The following is a 24,894-nucleotide window of genomic DNA, read 5'->3' as shown; positions in this document are numbered from 1 at the left end:
ATTTAGGGGTGAGCCTGAAGTTTGGCCCTTGTTCATTAGCGTGCGGGTTTACAAATTTAGATAACCTTATAAGGTTGCAGGACAGCCTGCAAGGGGATGCGTTAGAAGCGGTTAGAAGTAGATTAGTGCTCCCGGACTCGGTCCCAGATGTCGTAGAAGACCTTCGTAAACTTTTCGGAAGGCCGGAAAAGTTGCTGAGGGCATTGTTATTGAAAGTACGAAAAACACAAGCCCCTGACTCGGACAATTTGAAAACATTTATCCATTTTGGAATCAATGTTAAGCAACTTTGCGATCATTTAGAAGCTGCTCAATTAACGGATCATTTAAACAACCCCATGTTAGTGCAGGAATTGGTAGAAAAACTACCGACTAACTACAAACTGGATTGGGTCCGGTATAAGCGGGGACGAAACGGTACTCCGTTAAGGTTGTTCACCGACTTTATGACTGAGGTGGTATCGGATGTATCAGAGGTTTCCGACTGCATGGATTTACCACAAGCTCAACCAGTTAAACTCAGCGGGAGCGCGGGTGCAAAGAGAAAAGAATTCGTGCATATGCATGGGGCGGCGCAGAAGGCACTGGCTCAACCACAAACGGATGGTGGTGGCAAGCCGTGTTGGATTTGCAAACGAACCGACCATAAACTCAGGTTTTGTGATGAATTCAAACGAATGAACTTGACAGACCGGATGAGGGCTGTAGAAAGGCTGAAGCTCTGCGTTCTCTGTTTAAATAATCATGGAACCAGTCGATGCAAATTTAAGCTACGCTGTACAGTCGGCGGGTGCAACGGTAATAACCACACGCTGCTGCATCGAAGGGAAGAATCGGTTCGACTAATGGAAGTCAACTGTAACGCACACGAAAATTGTCGTCGATCATTGATTTTTCGGATGGTTCCTGTGACCCTCTACGCAGGAAATATAGTTGTCAAAACATTGGCTTTCTTGGATGAAGGATCCTCTAGTACGCTGATAGAACAATCAGTAGCCAATCAGTTGAAGGTAAGAGGTGCACCAGAACCATTGATCGTCACCTGGACGGGAGACATTAAGCGGTATGAGAACGATTCGCGCAGAATTACTTTAATGCTCTCTGCACAGGGATCGAGCGATAAGTTTGCTTTAGAAAATGTCCGCACAGTATCCAAGCTGGTTTTGCCGAAACAGAGTCTCCGGTTTGCTGAAATAGCGACACGATTACCGCATTTAGCAGGTTTGCCAGTAGCCGACCACGTAGGAGAAGAACCAGCCATTTTAATAGGTCTGGATAATCTGCATTTGTTCGCGCCGCAGGAGTCAAGGATTGGTCAACTTGGTGAACCAATCGCAGTCCAGTCCAGACTGGGATGGACGGTCTACGGACCAGAAATAAGGCAAAGGGAAAATGCGGCCACTTTCCTCAATTTACATGTCACAGAATCGGTTAGCAATCAGGAACTGCACGATATGATGCGAGCGCAATATGTCCTTGATGAGGCGGGAGTTGCAACCTTCGCTGTTCCAGAATCACTGGAAGACCAAAGAGCAAAAGCGATACAACTACAAACTACGAAACAAGTGGGAGATCGTTTCGTAACGGGGTTACTTTGGTGAAAGGGCGAACGACAGTTTCCAGACAACTATCCAATGGCTGTACGAAGGGCAAAGGCTCTTGAAAAAAAGTTAGAGCGAGATGAGGTGCAAAAAACATTGTATGTAAGCAGATAGACGATTATCAGGCGAAGGGGTATGCCCACAAAGCCACAAAGGAAGAACTGTCCGGAACGCCACCGTCAGCAGTTTGGTATTTGCCACTAAATGTGGTAGTTAATCCGCGAAAACCGGGAAAGGTACGCCTAGTTTGGGATGCTGCAGCGTGCGTACGGGGAGTGTCATTGAATACACAGCTACTTAAAGGGCCAGACATGCTTGTATCCCTCCCGAAAGAAATTTGCCGCTTTAGAGAGAAGCCGGTTGCGTTCGGAGGAGACATCGAGGAGATGTATCACCAGGTTCGCGTTAGAAATGAAGATAAATCTGCACAACGTTTTCTTTTTCGTTCGACAAGCGATGACGAGCTGCAAGTGTACGTGATGGACGTGCTCACGTTCGGCGCAACGTGCTCCCCGAGCTCAGCGCAATACGTCAAAAATTTGAACGCAGGGCGGTTCGCAGAACAGTTTCCGGAAGCAGCAGCAGCTATTGCCGATCGACATTATGTTGATGACTATTATGATAGTGCGGACACCGTAGCTGAAGCGATCGATCGGGCTAAGGCTGTGAAATTTATTCATTCTAAGGGAGGATTCAACATTAGAAACTGGGTGTCGAATTCTAACACCGTCTTGGAGGAAATGGGAGAGCGAAGTGAGAATGCAGCAGTGCATTTCAACAAAAATAAAAACACAGAGTTTGAGCGTGTTTTGGGAATAGTTTGGGAACCTCTTCGGGATCAATTTTCATTTTCCACCTCGTCGAGAGCAGAGTTTCGCAAGATTCTTCAAGATGAATTATGCCCGACAAAAAGAATGGTTCTTAGCTTTGTCATGTCGTTATTTGATCCACTGGGTCTCTTGTCACCGTTTACAGTTCTTGGGCGGATGTTACTCCAAGATATATGGCGGATGGGCTGTGATTGGGATGAGAAGATAGATAGGGAATGTTTCAGAAAATGGATAAAATGGACAAAGCTGCTGCCAGAAATTGAGACGTTCCGTATCTCCCGGAGTTACTTTGGAAACGCGCGGTCTGATGAGGTACATGATATCCAGCTCCACGTGTTCACGGATGCTAGCGAAACGGCTTATGGATGCGTGGCTTTTTTATGTGCGGTAGTTCGAGGCGAAATTATGTGCACACTAATAATGAGTAGAGCTAAAGTTGCACCTTTGAAGCTGGTATCTATTCCTCGATTGGAACTCCAGGCAGCAGTTCTGGGAGCACGTTTAACACGCACAGTACGCGAAAATCACAGTCTCACAATCGGCAAGCGATGTATTTGGACAGATGCGCAAACAGTTTTGTCCTGGATTCGATCCGATCAGCGGAACTATAAGCAATATGTCGGATTTCGGATTGGAGAAATTCTCAGCTTAACCAAGCTGACCGATTGGTATTGGGTACCGACAAAGCTTAATATAGCGGATCAATTGACAAAGTGGGGAAATGAGTTGGATTTAAGCTCAAACAGCTCGTGGGTTCGAGGGCCCGCATTTCTGTATCAATCGGAAGAAAAGTGGCCACAAAAATGCATGCCACCAGCGAATACTACGGAGGAGCTACGCGTTCATCTTTTGTTACATGACATATGTTTGCCAGGCCAGATTATAGATCCTTTACGCTTCTCGAAATGGACCGTGCTGGTACGAACCGTAGCTTCAGTTATTAGATTTGTGTCTAATTGTAGACGAAAGGTGAGAAAGCGGCCGATCGAGACTTTAAGAGCCACAGACCGTCAGAAAAAAATATTGGAACGGATGGCAAACGTTTTGAGTGTACGTGTTCCTTTCCAGCAAGAAGAGTACGAGAGAGCTGAAGCGCTCTTGCTTAGAATGGCACGGGCGCACTCATACGGACCTGAATTAAAGGTGCTAATGCATAACAAAGACCGCCCAGTCACCGAGTGGCTTTCCCTGGAAAAATCGAGCTGTCTATAAAAGTTATCGCCGTTTTTGGATGAAACCAATGTGGTCCGAATAGAGGGACGAACAGAACGAGCGGAATATCTACCATTCGATTTGCGGTTCCCAATAATTTTGCCGGCTGAAAATGCAGTAACGAAATTGCTGGCCCATCATTATCACTCAAAATTTGGCCATGGATACCGCGAAACGGTAAAAAATGAGTTGAAGCAAAAATTTTTAATACCGAAGGTTGATGCATTGGTCCGAAGAGTGTCTTCGTCATGCATGTGGTGTAAAGTTCAGCGGAACAAACCACAATGTCCCAGAATGGCACCGCTACCGGTGCAGAGACTTGCGCCGTATCTTCGGCCGTTTAGCCACGTCGGCGTCGACTATCTGGGTCCATTCGAGGTGACAGTGAATCGCCATGTGGAAAAAAGATGGATCGCGTTGTTCACTTGCCTAGTGATGCGGGCTGTACACGTGGAAGTCACGTACGGGCTGACGACCCAGTCTTGCTTGATGGTGATTAGGCGGTTTATGGGTAGACGAGGTCCACCAACCGAGTTCTTTTCGGACAACGGGACAAATCTACGAGGAGCTAGTAAGGAAGTGGTAAAGACCATCCATGATGTCGCAAAAGATTGCGCAGAGGAGCTAACGAACGCACAAACCAGATGGTCATTCAATCCACCCGCGACCCCACATATGGGTGGTGTTTGGGAGCGGCTGGTGCGTTCGGTCAAGGAGGCGTTGACGGTGCTTGACGAAGGGAAGCGGCTCACGGACGAAATTTTGCAGACCAGTATCGTTGAGGCAGAAGATATAATAAACTCCCGCCCGCTCACGTATGTGTCTCAACAATCTGGAGAAACGTATGCGTTGACACCGAATCACTTTTTGCGAGGGGTTTCACCCAACGAACCATGTAGCGTTCCCCCTCCCCCGCGTCCAGCAGAAGCTCTGCGCGACTCATATAAACGAACGCAACAAATAGCGGACGAAATGTGGACACGTTGGATAAAAGAATATATCCCATCAGTAAATCAGAGAACGAAATGGTTCGAAGAATCCCGACCTCTCAAGGCAGGAGATTTGGTATATGTTACCGACGGCAACGCAAGGAAATCATGGGTTAGGGGGATTGTAGAGGAGCCAATTGTCTTGAGTGATGAAAGGATTCGACAAGCGTGGGTTCGCACCAAGACGGGATTGATAAAAAGAGAAACCACAACATTGGCGGTGTTGGAAATTAGTGACAGCAACACTGGGCCGAATATAGACCGGACCAGAGTTACGGGCCGGGGGATGTTCGGGACAACACCGTTGGACCACCCGTAGGGTTTACCACAGGGATGATAGCGTCACGGGTTGGTAGCGAAGCGTCACGGGATCAGGAAACGGTAGCAAAGCGTCACGGGATCAGACAGATAGCAAGTGAGATGGCAATCAAAAACATCATTTAGATAAAATTGCTTAATCACGAAGGAAGTTATTAGTTAGAGGTTAAAAAGGTGAAAGTCAAATAAAGTTAAAATAGTTTTCCTACAAGTTCTTGGATTTCGGATCGGTGGTAGTTGCGAAAATTAAGTGGAACTTAATCAGGTATTAAAATTAAAACAAATTAAAATATAATACTAAAATAACGTTACATAAAAACAGCACGACAGGACAAACCGAGTTAAAAACCTTGCGGGGGAGAATTTATAGGATTGACGAGTGAAAGTAGGTCGATAGCTAAAACGTTAACCTAAAGTAAAATAAAACATTGAAATCTTAAAATTTAAAATATAGAAAATCTGGAGTCGATTTGAGAAAGAGAGCCGGCTAGGGAAAAATAAGGCGAATAAATCCGCAGGAGGGAGGAAGAAACTAAATGTGAGTTTGTAAAATTTTTTTTTTTTGGTTAAGTTACTAAAATTATTAATAAAATTGTAGCTTTGATCTACTTAGAACTAAAAGTGGATTCACGGCTGGTTTCTTGTTTCGAACAGCTACCTTGGATCGAGTGATATGTCACGTGTGCTTATCGGGGACACTCTCGAATCCCTTTAAAGTGTGCAGAGGCTAGGAGAGTTGGACTATAAATTAAGACGCGTCGAAAACCAGGGACCTAGATGAAAGGTAGAGGGTCGAGATAACGTTTGCGGTGAAAAATTGACTTTTTTCAGATGGTGATGAAAAAAAAACTAAGACAGATAATTGAGTTGGATAAATTTCCCATTTATGGTAATTATATCAACCTATTTGCGAGCGGCCTTCCGGCAGTTAACTGGACATTCGCCATGGCGGACGAAAACATGCGTGTAGGCATGTTTTTAAGCTCTTTCTTCATTTTTTTATTAATTCCTCCTCCGTTTTCGCGACAAAATTGTTGGAATAGATCATGCGCTTCAATTTTGCCCAGGAATTCTCGATGGGATGCAGCTGGGGGACGTTGGGTGGATTCGCCGACTTCGGTACCACATCGATATTCAGCTGCTCTATTTCCTCCAACGATCGCTTCGTGTAGTGAGCCGACGCCAAATCTGGCCAGAACACCGTGTCTTCGCCCTTATGGTATTTCTTGATGAACGCACAACTTCTGGCAGGCACTTCGTACTATAAATTTCCCCGTCCACGGCCAGCCCGGAGCGAAAGAAGAGCGACTTTGACCTTCTCGCTGATTGTCAGCCACAGCAGCACCTTCTTGGGGAACTTTCACCTTGGAGCTCACTTCCTTCGTGGGAGAAGTGAAATACGAGATACCCTGCCAGTCGTTGCCATCCAGGGTGAGATAGGTCTCGTCGTCCATCACCACTGCCACATCGCGATTCAGGACCGCTGTCGCTGCGTCGTTGCCTGCAGCTCCGAGACCAGTGGACGGGACTGCCGCTCCCTGACATGTATGTCCATTAGGGTGGGACAAAAAATAAATGTTAGCTCCCATGCACTTTTCGTGTTCCTTATGGGTCCCATAACAACTGTGTAACTTTTCAAATCGGTCGGTGAAACGCCCGATTTTTGAAGTTTCCATACGATTTTATATGGAAAATTCACTTTTTCAAAACTTATTCTCTATAAATTCCCAGTTAGGTCCTAAAAATATATCGATACATGATAGTTGTAGGAAATTTTCCTGGGAAAAACTCTTCTGAAGACCGTAAGGCGCTACGATGCTTGTAGAAACAGCTATTCACCCAAACTAATTGAATGTCTGACGGACGGCTCACAATTGAAATTTTCCAGCAACACTGCTACTGCATGCTGCTATTGTAGACTTGCTTAAGTATGAGAAATAATTTCGCGTGGAATTAATTTTCAAAGTGTGATTTTTGCTCATAGTATCTTTGGGGAAGCCTCCAAGATAAATTTAAGCGATATCATTTCTCATCACATGGTTGAATTTGCAACAGCAGCATGCTGCAGCAGTATTGCTAGTAAAATTCAATGGTGAGCCGTCCGTCAGACATTCAATCAGTTTGGGGTGAATAGCTGTTTCTACAAGCATCGTAGCGCCTTACTGTCTTCAGAAGTGTTTTTCCCAGGAAAATTTCCTACAACTATCATGTATCGATATGTTTTTAGGACCCAACTGGGAATTTCTAGAGAATAAGTTTTGAAAAAGTGAATTTTCCCATATAAAATCGTATGGAAACTTTAAAAATCGGGCGCAAATCGGGCGCAAATCGGGCGTTTCACCGATCGATCTGAAAAATTACACAGTTGTTATAGGATCCATAAGGAACACGAAAAGTGCATGGGAGCGAAAATATAACACCATCGCTTTTTTCCCATATAACCGTGTCCCAGTCTAATGCCATGTTTTCCAGATACTTTTTCACTGTTTTACCGCATGCACCAACCTCCCGGCCAAGTGCACGCAGCGATTCAGCCACTTTTTCCTCGGTCTTCCTCTTCAGCATCCTTTGAAGCTTCTTGTCGCTCAGGGTCGTTGGCCGTCCGGAACCGGGCTTTTTTTCGATGCTATGATCGTTGTCCAATAGTGTCAAGATGTTGTAGATGCCGGAACGGGCATACCTGGCGTCCACAAAGTGCCGCGCGATGTCCGTTTTTGACGCGGCGGGGTACCGTTCATTGAACGCGCACACTTCTGAACGGAGTGGCTTCACTTTTTTCGCCATCACAGTTAGAGTTTGACTGATAGAGCTGTCAATTTTTTTTTTGCTAACTCATGGGTTACTATGATTGATGATGCATGAGTAGTTTCGTCAGTGCGATTGGAGGTAAACCCATGAAAAATCGGCAATTTTTGTCCATTTTTTTTTACCGCAAACGTTAACCCAACATTCGCCTCTCACGGACGATGATCATGAACGGCGATGAACTCGAAGTGTTAGATGAGTTTGTATTAATCCTAATTGGAACATAAGTTTTCTGTGGACTTGAAACCGTGACGCTGCTCACGGTGGACATACGCGTACTGGCCGTATTTGAACGTAAAGTGTTGCGGACAATAGTTGGTGGAGTGCACGCAAAAGTGGAGAGTGGCTCAGGCATATAAATCACGAGCTGCAGACCCATTTAGAGCAAGGTCGGGAGGCTGTGTTGGACCGGACATGCCGCGAGCATGCCAGACGACAGTGCGGTAAAATTGGTTCTCTTCAAAAACCCCACCGGCGCACGGTGTTTTATTTTGCTGATTTCGTGCGAAAAATTAATAGCGTCTTCAAATTTGATTTGAGTGATATACTTTATCATGAAAAGTTTTTATGTTTTTTATTGTGCTTCTTTGAAAATGTACGATTTAGTGATTAATTCACCTAGAAGTGATATGTAAAATTTATTTTTTCAAGACAGTGAGATAGACAGCTAGTGTCTTCAGAAAAGTTGTGGAAAATGGTTTCACTAGCAACTTTGTCGAAGTTGTCGGATTTCTATCTCTTATGTTAAAAAAGATAAAAAAAGTTTTATATGCAATGTTCACCCAAATCATAATTTTAAATATAACTTTTTTCCTGGATTTTCTACATATTTTATAACTTCTGCAGAATTATTAACCAAACAGAAATACACCTTTTTGCTGAACATTTGATCTAGCTATGGTTCAAAATAAAAAAGTTACTCAACCTTTAACGGTTTTTCAAGGGTTAGTTTAACTTCAAATTACTCAGCCGTACGCAAAAATACGCAGATAACTTTATGATTTTCTGAAAGCATGTCTATTCTACTTCCAAAAGAATATAAAATCATTTGTCTAAAAGAGTCTTTTTGATTGTTTCAATGAAAAAAGTCTTTTGCATGAAAATTCTGACTTTATCAAATAACTTTTTTATTTCTAAATATAGCGTTTTACAATATTCAGCAAAAATATAAATCCAATAAAATCGCGTAATTTTCTAGAGGGTCATAAAAATATAGAAAATCATGGAAAAGAGTTATAATGAAAAAATATGAATTTTTAGTCACAGTTGACTTTCGTCTTTACTGTCTTCTTCATCGATTGTTTTAAATTTCGTTGCAGAGTTTATGAAGCTTACGGAATTCTTATGAGCGGCTGTTTTTATAAATAAACTGTTGATAATTATCAAAAAATGCTTGGTTTAGTCGCGAGAGAAAAAAGACAAACAAAGTTTAAATAACTCGGAAACGAAAGCACGTTCCAGTTTGGTCTAAGTACTCTTCACGCTTGGATAAGATTTTTGGAATATTTCCTAAATGTTGCGTATCGGCTGGAAATTAAAAAGTGGTCTCCGCGTGGCGAAAGCAAGGAATTATTGCTTAAAAGAAAAAAGTCGATTCAAAGAAAAGGTTCAAAGTGGAGCTCGGCTTGCACGTAGACAAACCACGTGCAGGCGGAAGCGGTACATCCAACACAGGCAACGTAGCACGCAGGTTCTTTGAGAAAGCTGAACTGCCGGTAACCGCAAGTCAGTCCCATCTGTAGTTTTGTCAATTTTGAGTTAGCATCGTATTTTGGCCTAGCTTTGAGTATATTTCCAGATGTACCGATAAAAAATAGTGGTTTGTTCAACAAAAGTAGAAATCAATACCAAGTCGAATCGTCACATTAGGCAAAGTAACCGCAAGTCAGTCCCAGAAGAAAAATAACCGAAAGTCAGTCCCGATTTACAAAAAAAAAACATGCATAATACAACAGTAAAATGAATGGGGAGTAAAAAAGAGTTCGATACGACCGTTTAGATGAAAATAAGTTGTCTAGTAATAATTATCAATTATTGGGATTATTGTTTAGTTTGAATTGATGATGAATTTATGTGGAGCAATTTTCTGCTAATACGAATTCAAGTCATTTTTTTTTTCTTGGTTCGCTTCTTTGTGGATCTATCCGCAAAATCTTGAGTATCGAAAAAACTTCCATCAGAATCCAGGGAATCGTTCCAAGAAATCGCCAAAGGTGATGCTCGAACCTCAAATGGATTTGGATTATCTTGACATTTGTTGTCGGATGAACCAACTGCAGTCCCGGCTTCCTCACCGGATAAGCTTTAATCGGTTTCGTACATCATGAGATTTTCCAACGTCGACATTTCTTAAAAGGTTCTCATGGACATACACTTCCTAACAGCGAAGGATTGACAGTTTTCCACTGCAACGAATAACAACACGTCAACACGCACTATAGTTTCAGCATGGCAATGTGACTGACTTGCGGTTATTATTCTCTTCGGTGTAGAATGTAACGGCAAGTCAGTCACACTCAAGGTTTTTATCATAAAATCAATTATTTCAATGGTTTTTAAAACGTAATTAGTGCAGGCTAGTATGCAAGCTATATTTTAGCTTGAATATTGTCAAAATAATTCATCTTAAATAAGTGATAACTAAGCGTGAATGAAATATTTTTCGAAGCTGTTTTCTCGTTTTAACATTTTTACAGATGGGACTGACTTGCGGTTACCGGCAGTGAAGAAGTAGCCAACATAACCAGGTTGAACTAAGTTGCCATCCAACGCTGCAGTGCTATATTGCAGGTTATGGCATCAGGTCGCGAAATTAATATTGAAGCTTTCGGCTGCTACTGTGTAGACACAGCCCGTTTATTAACACAATTGTATCCTTGGTACTAGCTACCGTCGAGCGTGCATAAAGTACTTATGCACGGATCGGCGGTTATCGAACACTTTTTGGTCCCTATTGGACAGCTGTTGGAGGAAGCACAAGAGGCAAAAAACGAAGAGTGGAAACGGTAAACATTCACTCAAGTTCTTAATCCATTCGGTGATTTATTTTTTAAGTAACAGATATCGAGATTACCACACCCGAAAAATATCTAGAAAGAATGCGAATGAGGATCTCATGCACTGGTTGCTGGTTTCTTCGGATCCAATGGTGACGGAAGCTCGAGGTTGGCCAAAACTTAATACGAAAGAATTGTCAGAAGATGCTAAAAATCTTCTCGTTCAATTCGAACAAGACAGTGGAGAAGAAAACGAAGAATAAACTGAAAAAATACGATTTTTGATTCACTTTAGATGATGTCATGCGTTGAACTTTGACCAAAAATTCATATTCTTTGTTATAACTCTTTCCCATGATTTTCTATATTTTTATGACCTTCTAGAAAATTACGCGATTTTATTGGATTTATATTTTTGCTGAATATTGCAAAACGCTATATTTAGAAATAAAAAAGTCATTTGACAAAGCCAGAATTTTCATGCAAAAGATTTTTTTCATTGAAACAATCGAAAAGACTCTATTAGACAAATGCTTTTATATTCTTTTGGAAGTAGAATAGACATGCTTTCAGAAAATCATAAAGTTATCTGCGTATTTTTGCGTACGGCTGAGTAATTTGAAGTTAAACCAACCCTTGAAAAACCGTTGAAGGTTGAGTAACTTTTTTATTTTGAACCATAGCTAGATCAAATGTTCAGCAAAAAGGTGTATTTCTGTTTGGTTAATAATTTTGCAGAAGTTATAAAATATGTAGATAATCCAGGAAAAAAGTTATATTTAAAATTATGATTTGGGTGAACATTGCATATAAAACTTTTAATATCTTTTTTAACACAATAGAAATCCGACACCTTCGACAAAGTTGCTAGTGAAACCATTTGCCACAACTTTTCTGAAGACACTAGCTGTCTATCTCGCTGTCCTGAAAAAATAAATTTTCCATATCACTTCTAGGTGAATTAATCACTAAATCGTACATTTTAAAAGATGCACAATAAAATACATAAAAACTTTTCCGAATAAAGTATATCACTAAAATCAAATTTGAAAACGCTATTAATTTTTCGCACGAAATCAGCAAAATAAAACACTGTGCGGCGCCAGAAACAGAGACGTCTAACGTGCTAGGTAGCTTGACCAGGTTGAAATGGATCTGCGAGTGTCGATACGCCTAGGAAATTGGCACAGGGAGCAGCCCAGGACCGAGGAGAGTGGAAGAAAACTTTTGATACTCTCCGAGCCACACCAGATCTGGGCTGCTGAAGTAAGTGAGTTGTAGTTCTCCAGCAACAAACATAGATTTATTGAAATATACGATCGATATAATACAATTCTTTCTTTGTCCTTAAACAGTTTGGATGAATGTTTCAGATGTAATGGTTACGTTAAGTTATTGGTGTAGATTCATGGAGATTTATACTCATGGGTTCATTAAGCAGACAGTATGTAAAGTAGAGAAAGAACGAAAAATAAGCGAACTGGAAATATGATACAGATTTGGAAAAATATACCGCATCCCGAAGGGACATGAACCCGCAATCTCCCTGTCTCCGGCATGGTGTTTTGACCAATTTAACTACGGGGGACGGTGGTACTGTTCCACAATCTATATCGTATCACATTCCGCTGTCGACTTATTCTATTGCTCATCCCTAACTACACACACTGCTGTGCAAGCATTTATAGACTGAAAGGAATGTCTCATCACACACAGCAGAGTCAGTTGATGCTGATAACTCTTATAGACCTGTGTGATCGAGACCAAATTCAGTCTGCGTCGTGCTTGCAAGTGCGACACAACTACGGAAGGTGCTCCGTACGGCTGGATTTTTCGAACTGAATTTCTATTTTTAACAACGGCTTTTTCCCGTTAACACGCAAGTTCATTAAGCAGACAGTATGTAAAGTAGAGAAAGAACGAAAAATAAGCGAACTGGAAATATAATACAGATTTGGAAAAATATACCGCAGTCCCGTCGGGATGCGGTATATTTTTCCAAATCTGTATCATATTTCCAGTTCGCTTATTTTTCGTTCTTTTTCTACTTTACATACTGTCTGCTTAATGAATTTGCGTGTTAACGAGAAAAAGCCGTTGTTAAAAATAGAAATTCAGTTCGAAAAAAAAATTATACTCATGGGTTGAATTCAAAGGATGGAAAAACTTCTAATATGCAAATGACACTGTTTGCCAATATACACGGTATTCAATATTCGATTTTTTTCCAGAAAAGCAATGGGCAATGCGCTAAGACAAGAAAACTGCTTCATCAAACATCAAACATTGTTAATCCCTTGTATATCATCGCATCACATATAACTGTTTGATATTATCTGAATAATCTATTGTGTGTACTAATATTTTGCTATAATGAAAAATATATTAATGTCATTATTTACGTGGTTTTAAGATCAATAATGTCAATATACTATAATTATCATTCAAAATACGTGTGTAATCTTGAGCTCATCAAGCGAAATGGAAACATAAAATTTATAAATTGAATTGCCTTTCATTTCGCTTAGAAACGAGATGCAAATCACTGATTTTCATTCACGCGAGTGAAATTTTTGTTTTATCGAAAAAAAAAAATAGTTCTTGGAGTAATTCATAATCGTTGCTCGCGCTCTAATCACGTGCTATAAAACGTAGGAATCAATTGTCATAAATCTTTGTGAATTGCATGATACCTGTACTAGTCTTAATCGGTTTCCACATTAAAATACTTGCGGAGTTCACTCGCTTATCGATTTGGTTTGGATGATTCATTCAGGGTTATTTTTCAGTGTCGTACAAATTTCAGCTGTAAAGTTTCTTGCTTTATTATCAAATTCTCTTGATTTTATATTTTTGCTAAAATAATATAGAATTTTTCAAGACTTGCAGGAATGAATTCACAGTATTTTGAAATTGTTGTTTGTCTTTTCGTGGTGTCGTTCAGGCAAAGGTGCTTTTAAATCTGCAATCGTTTTCAGGCATCCACCTCCAACCATTCGATTTACGCTACCACTACTGATACCGTCACATGGACCTTTACGGTGTGACGTTAGAGGCAATATATCATTTCTTATTTGCATTCTTTTCTCCGACAACTTGATTTTTTTAATCACGACTAATTTGTGAAAAGGGGGTTTATGTAAAAAGGGTCTTGTTAATCGGAATATATAAAGTTTTGTAACCTGTCAGTGGTCACGCACACGCCAAACGCAAGTTACTAAAATTGACTTCTTTCCTAGCAAACTATGAGCCTGAAGTACACCAAAGTTTGTTATTTTTTTGTGTGTGGAAACGCAAACACTACTAGCGTGACGACAAGTTACCATTAATTGCGTTTAGTCCTCTACACACCTCCTCTCGCCTGGGACGGACCCATTGAAGCGTGAGGAAATCAGAGTGAACTGAGTCTTAACTTTTTTAGGCCCACGTGTTATTATTCGCACATGGGTAAATATTCTGATCCAGTTGCATCGACAAAAACCGCCAAGAATATAATGTTTCGCTATACTGCCCATAATTCAAAAATTGGCTGATATGCCATAGGCATCAAATCAAGAAAAACGCATTTGAAAGTTTTTTGTCAGTACAACATATTTTGACTGTTCATGACAACTTATTTATTGAGTATATCACCCTTCATATATGCTGGAACCTTGCCGTTGAGTTGAAACAGAGAAATCTGTAGAAAAATTCCTTCCGCCACGTATTTTAAACACAGTAGCCGTTTCTCCAATTATAAACGAAAGGTCAGTTGACAAAACGGTATGCAATTTGGCTAATATCCATACGATGTGAATTATATCGTACTCGTTGGTGATGAAAATGGTTTTAAATTTAATAAAACATCACGGAAGCACAAGTGAGGATGAAAAGGACGACGAGACAATTGTAACGTGCAGCAATGTAATAATATAACGAAAATATTATTATTCATGGTAATCTCACAATCCACTTTCTTATTTTGTCTCATCAAATCCAAAATGAAATCTGAATCTTCTCTTTATTAATATTACTCCTAGTCAAAGAGCTAAATATCATTTTTTTAAATGTAAAAATTTATGACAGAAGGAAACAGTCACACGTTTTGATCATGGGGTTCGTGAAAAAAGTCAAATTTGATACAAGGGCCTTACGATCGCTCACCTGTCGCCAGTAACCACCAAGCTACAATACACTTTCGAAAGTTAGAAGAAACACAGTTCAGTAATAATACACTGGTTCGTGAACATGCCACAGGTTCATATTGGATATTGGAAATTAGCCAACTTCTCAATTATTTTGGATATTAGCCAAAATTGTTTCACGTGTGCTGCCCTCCCAAATGCATTTTTTGACAATCGGCTTCCGTAGGGACCTTGTTTAGGGTGTGTACCATCACGAGAAACTGTTTTTTTTTTCGATTTTGGTAAAAATGGCATATTAGCCAATTTTTGAATAATGGGCAGTATAGACAGAGGAAGATGATTTCGGGGTGTGAAAGGAACGTAGTGTCATAAATATTCAGCATGTCAGAGAGATTTGAAATTAACCAAACCACTATTTGTTGATTATGAACGTCAATCTATAGTTACATATGCAATTAGTCCTGTAATATCATACAGCTTCATCAAAATTAGGTTATTGAGTGCCGGCACAAGACAGTACCCGACTATGAAAAAGTCAAGTACAACATAGGATATTCAAAACAAGACCAAAATACTGTGTGCTCCAACGTGATCCTTCAACTATACCCCGACATTTAAACTGTACGGAAAAAGTGATAATTCACTTGCCGATATATGAAAATATCACCAGTCATAACGACATTAAATCATAAGATATTACGTCATTGCCTAATAAATACAGACACAGAATAAGATGACACTATTTGTCATTGTTTTTGAAACATGATGTCAAATTAGATCACCGGTTTTTATTTTAGATGTTTGAACGCCATGTAGTTTTCGGTTTTTTTCTAAAATCAAACATAGTTGCTGTCCTTCAAATTCGCTGAATATATTTAACAGTAGGCAAACCCTTTCATTAACCATGCATTTGTTGATTTGTGCTAAAAGAAGAACAAAACAAATTCCGAAATCGGCGTAAAAAACCGCGTAAATTCCGAAGTTCGCGTTCAAAATATACTTCATTTGCTAAAAGTTTTTTAACCATTTCTGCTAGAAAATAAAATCGAAAAACAATAAACAGCAGTATTATTTCCACCTACGAATCGAACTCAATATCAAGAAAAAATATAAAACGATTAGGCCAAATCAGTGAATATTCAGTAAGGCCGTTACAAATTTTATTTTCAGTTTATGTCACCTTTCCCTTTAAAAATTTTGAATATTGGAAGGGTAAAAAAAGCTCAAACCGTTTTGTTCATTTCATTGGTTTTTCGACAGCATAAATGCTTAATTAAGCAACAAACAAGTCAGGTGACAGCGAGAGTGTCGTCTAGAGGCAAGCGAAATAAATAATAATAATAATAAAGTGTTATTTTTCAACATTTATTTGAGTGCAAGTTACAAACGTCATAACTTGCACACAAACTTTGATCAAAGATATTTCTTTTTTTTTTCGTCTCTGTGTTATTTATTTTTTGTCACCCCCTCTGCTAGCTTTGATAACCTTGGACATAAAAAGAATTCGAAATTTGTATCAGCCTAATTGGATTAAGTAAACTCATCGGACACTCTAAATAAGCAATTTGGAAATGGAAAACTATTAAAAACATACCGCGTAAAAAAGACTTTTCTAAACCATCTGCGTAAAATCTGAAATTCGCGTATAAAAACGCGTAAATGTTGAAATCCGCCTAAAAAAGTTTTTAGTGTATTTCCCGTTGGCACCCTCATACAGATTTAAGGCTTGCACCACACATTTCAGGTTTAACACCAGGAACAAGGTCTCTATGATGGAACATGGGGGACAGAGTTTTCATGCGCGAAATTGATCATGTGTGAGGTTATATCGGAGTATCTCAGAGTGATTTTATCTATTCAATAATGAATAGGAGACGTCAGTATCATGTTATTCTAGGCTTTGCTATGACTATCAAAAAGTACAGAGACAAATTTTTGCACGTGTGAATGTTTTCTGGAGTTCGGTATTTTCTCATGGACAACTATTTTGCGACCCGTTACTTTTTTCGCAATTACATTTGTTTTGTAAGTTTTACTTGAAACCTAACATCATACAGTTCAAAAATTGGACTCTTATTTAAGTTATACAGTTTAAATTTATAAATTATTAAAAAACAAAGTTCTGTGCAGTGGCTCCGTATGAGAGGGAAGTTGTTGATTCGTTTTCAAATGAAAACCAATCCAAGCGTTTTCATGATATACTGACAGAAGGATGTTTCTCACAGTTAAGGTTAATAGTTAAGTTAAAATTAGCGTTGACCATCTACATCGAACTGTCGAATTGTCATAGTTGAATCTTGATTCCAAGCTAGATTTTTTGAAGAAGGTTAATCATTTTAGAATAAATTCCAGCATTTATAGTAAATTTATTAGTTCAACATACATTTCAAAATTGGCTAGCCACTACGGGCCAACTAGTTACAAATATTTTTAGAACCAGAACAGTTTGTTTGATCGGTGTGACGTCTTTGGCGGAGCTGTAGATAATAATTTTCTCTTTCTGACAAAATATACATTGTGAAAAAAGCTTCTTTTGTATATTATTTCAGAAATAAAAAATTATTATCTACAACTTTTGCGAAGACTTCACACCGATCAAACAAACCGTTTTTGCTTTAAAAATATTTGTAATTAACAGTACCCTTTTTACAAAAAAACTTTTTTCAACAAATTAGTCGTGAAAAAAAAAATCAAGTCGGCTCTAAACCTCAACCGTTCTGGCTCTCGAAATGTTTGTAATTACCAATACCCTTTTTAACAAATTAGTCATGATTAAAAAAATACTAACAGCAAAAAATAACATCTTCGACCCCTGAAACATCTGTGCAAAGTGTCAGCCAAATCAAAAATGACAATTTGAAAATATATTGAAATCGAGACATTTTTTACGGAATTGCTCAGCTTTATTCTGATTACCTAGAATCCTAGTAGGTAAGTATCACCGAACTTATTTGGGTCTACCTGGTAATTAAAAAAATAGCTAAGAGAGCAAAAGTGTACAGAATTTACAGCATTAACTTCAAGTAAATTTTTTTATACTAACGTAGCGTTATAACTTTGTTTACACATTTCCAGAGCATTCCCCACTGATGGCTCAGCTAATGGAGGTTACAGGCGGTAATTCACCAGGTGATACTACATCCAGCCCCGGTACCGGAAGCATTTCGCCAATGGCACGCTTAATGAGGCTTAGCCCAGCCCAACTGCAACACGGCTTTTACCAACCTCAGGCGTGCGAGGAGGTATGTTTCCTTAAACACTTCTTGACAACTATTACACGATCGGTGTCAAATAAACTATTTAAAATCAAGCTATTGCCCGACGACTGATTCCAATATTGTATAGAAGATTAGTTCAAATTCACTTCGGTTAACGAACAATGTATGTATATTGACAACGGTCACGTACTGCTCACTTAGAGGCGGACCACCATAGAGGAAATTCCGGTCGATGGAGAAGGTTAATGCTGATTTGAATTTAATTATTGTTTACTTAATTATTCAATTATACCGCACTAAATGCCATTCTAATTATATGGTCCTCAAGACTCTGCGACTGCAGGCAAAGTAAAGTGTACTTAAACATTCTAAATTTGTGTCATACTCTATGATTTGCCCATATGCCAATGTCCCGCGAAACGTTCTCGTAATGTTACTTAAAAGGCGCAGAAAGACGGTGTCTATAAAAGACGTGAGAGTAATATTGAACAAAATGAATTGATTGTTGTTTTTTGCTGTTGGTGCTGTTGTTGCTATTACTAGTGTCAATACTGCACCACAACGCAGACCCTTCGACTAGTTTAAACCATACAGAGTTCGAAGGCAAAAGGAGACGATGATTATAGGTGGTTTTTGTATGTCAAGGTTGGCTTACATTTTAAAGCTTTAGAGAAACCAAGATAACTCGCGGCCAATCGTAAGGGCCAGCATTATGGAGCGTTGTTGTCCTCCGCTTAGCTGCAGCCAGAAACAACACCCACATCTCGCAAGAAGAATTGAACTAATAAAGTTTTACGTATTACTTTACCTCATTTCTTTTAGTATCGTATGAGTAACGTATTGAATTGTTGTTCATTTCTTTACTCATAGATAATATTTTATGATTGTTTGGTTGACACACATAATTTTTAAGCATCTGAATGAATTTTCAATAGCTCTCGTTGTATCCAGTTTCTCTCAAACAGCATAGGTATTTCCTGCTTTAGTATCTCTGACAATTAAGGGTTGTCCTACAAAATGCACCATCATAGTCACCTAATTTGAATCATTAAGCATGTTGTATTAATAGTAATAAACTTTTCAAGTGGTCCAAGTCATACAGTTAAACCTTCTCGCGCTTTATGATGCATCGATTATTGCCTGTGAATTGAACGTCCCAGGAAACGAACGCAGATAGTGGCAAAACCCATATATTTTACTGCACTTCACATAAACTGATTTTGATGAATGCTTAAAATGATTGAAGCAGAATATATTGCATTCAACAGGAGTATGGTAGAGCCGCCAATGCCGCGTCCCAGCACGGTTGCGAACCCGACAAAGTAAATCGGATGATTTATTGCCAATATGCCAAATGTCGTTGCGGTGTCTGTGTCAGCTAGTGTGCCACTTGCGCTCGCGGCGTACGGCTCTGATGGTTTTCCATCGAATAACATACTGTTGTGGTGTGTATGGAAAGTCGATTTTTCAAATGAATTGAATTCCTTGGAATCAATAGTTAGTTCTAGTTAGCACGTGTGATTTATGTTATGGAAATGCAGAGCAATTGGACGAAGAATTAGTTCTATATTTTTTTAATTAAGTAAAGCTGTTCATTTAATTTGTGAGGTGGGATAGTAACAACGTTATGAAGTTTGTCACTGTTTCAGGAAAGTTCTTGATCGAACGTTTGCGTTTGAAAGTTGTTTGTAAAATATAAAACCTGATGTGACTCAGTTTTCTAGAATAAAACTGAACCAAATTGGAAAGTTGTAATAGCCTTCAAAATATTTTAAAGAACAATTCAAGGCATTGTAGCTATACTTTTCTACATTACCTGGGCTGTTTCAGTTGTACGACTCTACAATCGAAATATGTAGCTCAACAATGCCCCTCAGTAAGCTTTTATCAACTGTTTTGAATTCTGCATCGGTCACTGGCTGGGTCATGACAAAACATATTCTGCAGCATGACAATGCTTCGCCACACGTTGGAAAAACTTGAAAAGAAGATAATACCTCACCTCACTCTCTCGATTTTATTTCTTTAGACTAATGTTACACGGCATAGCTAACCAGCGACTTCGTTTCCATAATATTAGTAATAACCCAAGTAACACCTTCGACATCAAGTTATAAACAAGTTATAAATAAATTGCAAGAAAAACATTAGGTTTTAGCCCACTCGAATTGATGTTATACATCATAATTATAGCTTGAAGTTGTATATACGTTACAAATTGTAGTTAAAACTGTTTAATAATAGGATTATAACCGACTTTTTTCTTGAGTATATATTATATTAGACGGACAACGGTAGCAAATATGATGAAAACAGTTGTAAGTGTGTTTGGTGGTGTGAACTATCTGTTCTTCATCAAATACAGCGCAGATCAAAAATATTATTATCGATATAAAGTTCTTTTATATAAGTTGTGTGAACAATTCATTCAAAGTAAAATATATGTTTTATATTGGCTCCGCCCCTTGCGCTGTTTGCGTTATTTTTAAGTCATAAATCAGTTACATATACTTATTAAAGAATAACCGTGTTACTTGGAAAGTAATGAAAAACGGTATTTTGACGCAGGATTAAATCTTTCTGCAAAACGTTAACTGGAAATCTGGGTTTATAATATATTGATATATTTTTATATTTTTCGAATTGAACATATCTATCTATAATATAAATACAATACAATAGAATTTCGTATGTAAAAATTCGTAAAATTTATTGAATGCATTCAATTTGGAAATAATCGGATTTATGCGCAAATTGTTTTTAGATAACAAAACTCCTAATTAATGAGATTTGCATGTCACATCCTACCGATGTGTTGATTACTGCAGAAGGTTGAATTTTTATATCATCATGGTTTTTTGGAAGTCCGATTAACTTTTCGAGTATACCACAATGGCAGAGATGGCAAAGAACCATCACAAGTTCTAGGAATATAATGTATAATCGTACAGAGATAAAAAATTACTCTTTCCGTGTGAAACGCGACAGACGAAAAAAATTAACCGGTAAAAACAGACAAGGAATGCGCAGTATTTTATTGATATGAAACAAAATATCAGCTGAATAGTTGAAAAATTAAAAATATACTCTGATAACATGGACAATCCAGACAGAACGGAGTTCTTTCTCAATATAATAAACGTAATGCATTCCTCTGATGTGTAGCTCGCCACACTCAACACATTTCACTACAAAATCTGTATTTAAATTATTGCAATTAACGCAGTTTGACCCAACGAAACACTGAATGCTTGGGACAAAACACGGCCGACCAGACCGACAAAAAAGCCAGTGTCTGTTTCGTTTACTTCAAGGGAATCGCCCACCTGCCAAACAAGCAAGGTTAGTATAAACCTTGCAGCTAATATTCCGCTTAAAAACCATGCTCATCTCAGGTCTGTGCGGGCGAAAAATTTGCGTGGTAAAGTAACAACTTCAACGGGAAAGCGTAAAACTCGAGAGGGGTTTTCGAAACGAAAACAAAAGCTCAATACGCAGCTGGAAGATGAATGGCAAAGCAATGAAAACCAGGAACAGCGAAAGAGTTGTTGATTTTTACATCAGTAGAAAAAGTAATGCAATATTAACTAAATATTTGTTGCACATGTCAAGTTCTCACTTTTGGAATTATTTGTTGGAACAACTTCTTTAGACAACTTTGGATGGTTGACACCAAACATTTCATATCTAAAGTAATCCAATCGTGCACTTGATTATTTTTTTTTTGCGAACATAATCTTTTTATTCATTTATGCATTCAACTTCAGTACAAGTAACGGTGAGAAAAATCGTTCAACCTTTAGTTGACTTGATAGAGCCAAAGTTCACTCAGAAGGCAAGGTACATACTAACTTTTTTCTCGCACCGTCAATAAAATTCATGGTATATCTTGGCGCTACTCTTTTGAAAATTTAGCAGAAGAAGCCATGTACACTAGAAGTAACGTGGTATGTATTTTCATTTCACGTACTAACATCTAGAGCTATACGAATTTCACCAATAACTTGGGTTCAGATGGTGGGAGCAGTACAGACTTGCTGATCTGCTTCTAGGATAATTCCTCTATTATTTGAATCGAACCAGTGTACACAAATATTGCCTCTTCCACTAACAGTCCGGATTGTCTGGGCCGCCCGGTTATTCGCATCTGCCTAAAGCCTGTATCAGACTAACCGTTGCAGCGGTCAACCGCTACCGTTCCGTTCTTTTTCGACCAATTAGAACACAGCGGTCGACCGTCGCTTGTTGTTGTTGCAAAAAATAGAATCTTTTCTATTTTTGCCGCCGACCGTTCCCAACGGTTGCCGGCTGCTGTCATTGACATGGCGAAGGCAAACGAATCTCTTCACACCAACACAAGATCACATACAGAGACTTGACAAATGAAAATGTGTGCTTCTCTTTTTGGCACACACGACAGCCAGTCAAAACATTGATAGCACCGGCAACGCTGGTTGGCGATGTCAATTTTCGACCAACGCACACTGGCAAAAATGAATCCAAATTCCCACTAATTAAAAACCGCTGGGCTGGATACCTTAAATACAGCATTTCTTATGTAAAATTGATCAACAAATTGATTGGCGATGGTTTCATTTTGGACAGGGCACGGGAAATGGTCTTTTTCGCCTCTTTTCATCATATTTTTGCGTATTTTTGGAAATATAGACCCTTTCCCGTGCCCTGCACAGAATGAAAATATCACCTATCGATTTATTGGCCAATTTTACATAAGAAATGCTATATTTAAGGTATCCAGCCCAGCGGCTTTTAATTAGTGGGAATTTGGATTCATTTTTGCCAGTGTGCGTTGGTCGAAAATTGACATCGCCAACCAGCGTTGCCGGTGCTATCAATGTTTTGACTGGCTGTCGTGTGTGCCAAAAAGAGAAGCACACATTTTCATTTGTCAAGTCTCTGTATGTGAGATTCGTTTGCCTTCGCCATGTCAATGACAGCAGCCGGCAACCGTTGGGAACGGTCGGCGGCAAAAATAGAAAAGATTCTATTTTTTGCAACAACAACAAGCGACGGTCGACCGCTGTGTTCTGATTGGTCGAAAAAGAAACGGAACGGCGTTGCCGGTGCTATCAATGTTTTGACTGGCTGTCGTGTGTGCCAAAAAGAGAAGCACACATTTTCATTTGTCAAGTCGCTGTATGTGATCTTGTGTAGGTGTGAAGAGATTCGTTTGCCTTCGCCATGTCAATGACAGCAGCCGGCAACCGTTGGGAACGGTCAGCGGCAAAAATAGAAAAGATTCTATTTTTTGCAACAACAACAAGCGACGGTCGACCGCTGTGTTCTGATTGGTCGAAAAAGAACGGAACGGTAGCGGTTGACCGCTGCAACGGTTAGTCTGATACAGGCTTAAAACCGGTAAGGGAAAGTTGTGATGGCGGTGTGCCGTGAGCGGGTTGTTCTGACCGGCCACCAGGGAACGCAGAGCACTTGGCCGTTAAGTCAGTATGGAGCGAGAAAAAACAACACTATTCATATAATGATTTGCGGCTACTGCAGGTTTAGTCCCGGTTCGAGCCGCGCTTGAGTAAGTTGCTTCGCGATCGCGACGTACTCTTCAGCCGCACACGAAACAAATGGAACAAACCGGTTCGTTTCTCTATACGAAGTGATTATTTCCTACAGAGGGAACACTGAGACAAAGCGAAACTATTCACAAATTTTACACAGCGTGTAGGAATTCGTCGTTCAATTCAACGGTCGTGATTAGTTTTGAAAAATCATTGTTCATTTATTAGAAGCTGCTCCATAGTTTACTACACGTGCATAACATGGTTTAGTGATGCTTGGTTTTCCAGAAGGGAAACGAGCAATTTTATTACTTTGGTATTGTTGGTTCTCATGTTATGACGCGGAAATCTAACTGCACGATGAAAGGATCCTTTTGTGCGTACGAACATGCACTCGAAGCAGCATTTGGTAGAGCTCTGGACGTATCAGCAGAATAAACCACGCACGTTTCAGCAGAATAAACTACGCACAGTCAGTTGATAGAAACAAACAGTTATTTCATCTGAGTAAACAAAACTTCGATCCAGTTTTTTAACACAATGTTTGGGATGCGGATCACTCAACCAAAAAAGGTTGAATTGATGAGTGAGTCCTAAATTTGTTTTCTGATATTTTACGCGACCCAGCCGAGAGAGTGTTGAAATATGGAAAATCACATACAAATTGCTCCTACCCGGTGCAAATTGAGAAGATCTTCGGAAGGAGGAGCCCGAGAAGTTCGTCGACTTCCACGAATGGTAAGTCATTTGTACATTCATTCAAAGGAGCGGATTCTTAATATCCTTATAATGAAGTTAATTTAATTGTACCTGGATAGTTAAGTGGGTTAGTCAACGTGTCGTCTGAAGGTACAAAAATAAATATAAAATCGAGAAGTTATCAACTAGGACTTATGTTTTACTATCTATCCCTGTATCGGAAGTACACATCAGACTTTCGATCAACAATTAGTTTCACTGCAGCTGATGTGTGTAAATCGGTTGGGAAGAAAGATATTACTTACATAGCAAAAGACACAATTCTGAGTCACTTTTGGCTTTCAGAATCATTAAGTCGATAGAATCGTCAAAATACATCACAAAAGGTATTTTATTGTTGTAAAAACTTGATGATAAGTTATTTTATTCAATCTTGATGCATTACCATGCAAAAGTAATAAAAATAGTCAAAATGGACTGACCCACAATTGTGCACCGCGAAATGTAACATTATTACACTTCATGTACCGGGAAAATTATTATTTTTTGTGCCGTTCGTACAAATAAGGTT

At 39.2% G+C, this 24,894-nt stretch overlaps 1 protein-coding gene across 3 annotated transcripts in view; it reads left to right on the top strand.

Annotated features, from left to right (window-relative positions):
- Positions 1-24,894, top strand: part of LOC129721250 (NAD(+) hydrolase sarm1) — a 91,544-nt gene that overhangs the window by 938 nt on the left and 65,712 nt on the right. For 2 of the 3 annotated variants that reach the window (XM_055673583.1, XM_055673584.1), the window contains exon 2: positions 17,951-18,117. In XM_055673583.1, coding sequence (XP_055529558.1) covers positions 17,951-18,117 — 167 coding nt within the window. Of the gene's footprint in view, positions 1-17,950; positions 18,118-23,636; positions 24,363-24,894 lie in introns of those variants that run through there. The other variant, XM_055673585.1, reaches the window with a different exon arrangement.

This window comes from Wyeomyia smithii, chromosome 2 (genome assembly GCF_029784165.1).
Source record: "Wyeomyia smithii strain HCP4-BCI-WySm-NY-G18 chromosome 2, ASM2978416v1, whole genome shotgun sequence".
Lineage (NCBI taxonomy): Eukaryota > Metazoa > Arthropoda > Insecta > Diptera > Culicidae > Wyeomyia > Wyeomyia smithii.
The sequence above is the reverse complement of the archived record's forward strand: the minus strand, read 5'-3'. Positions and strand labels throughout refer to the sequence as shown.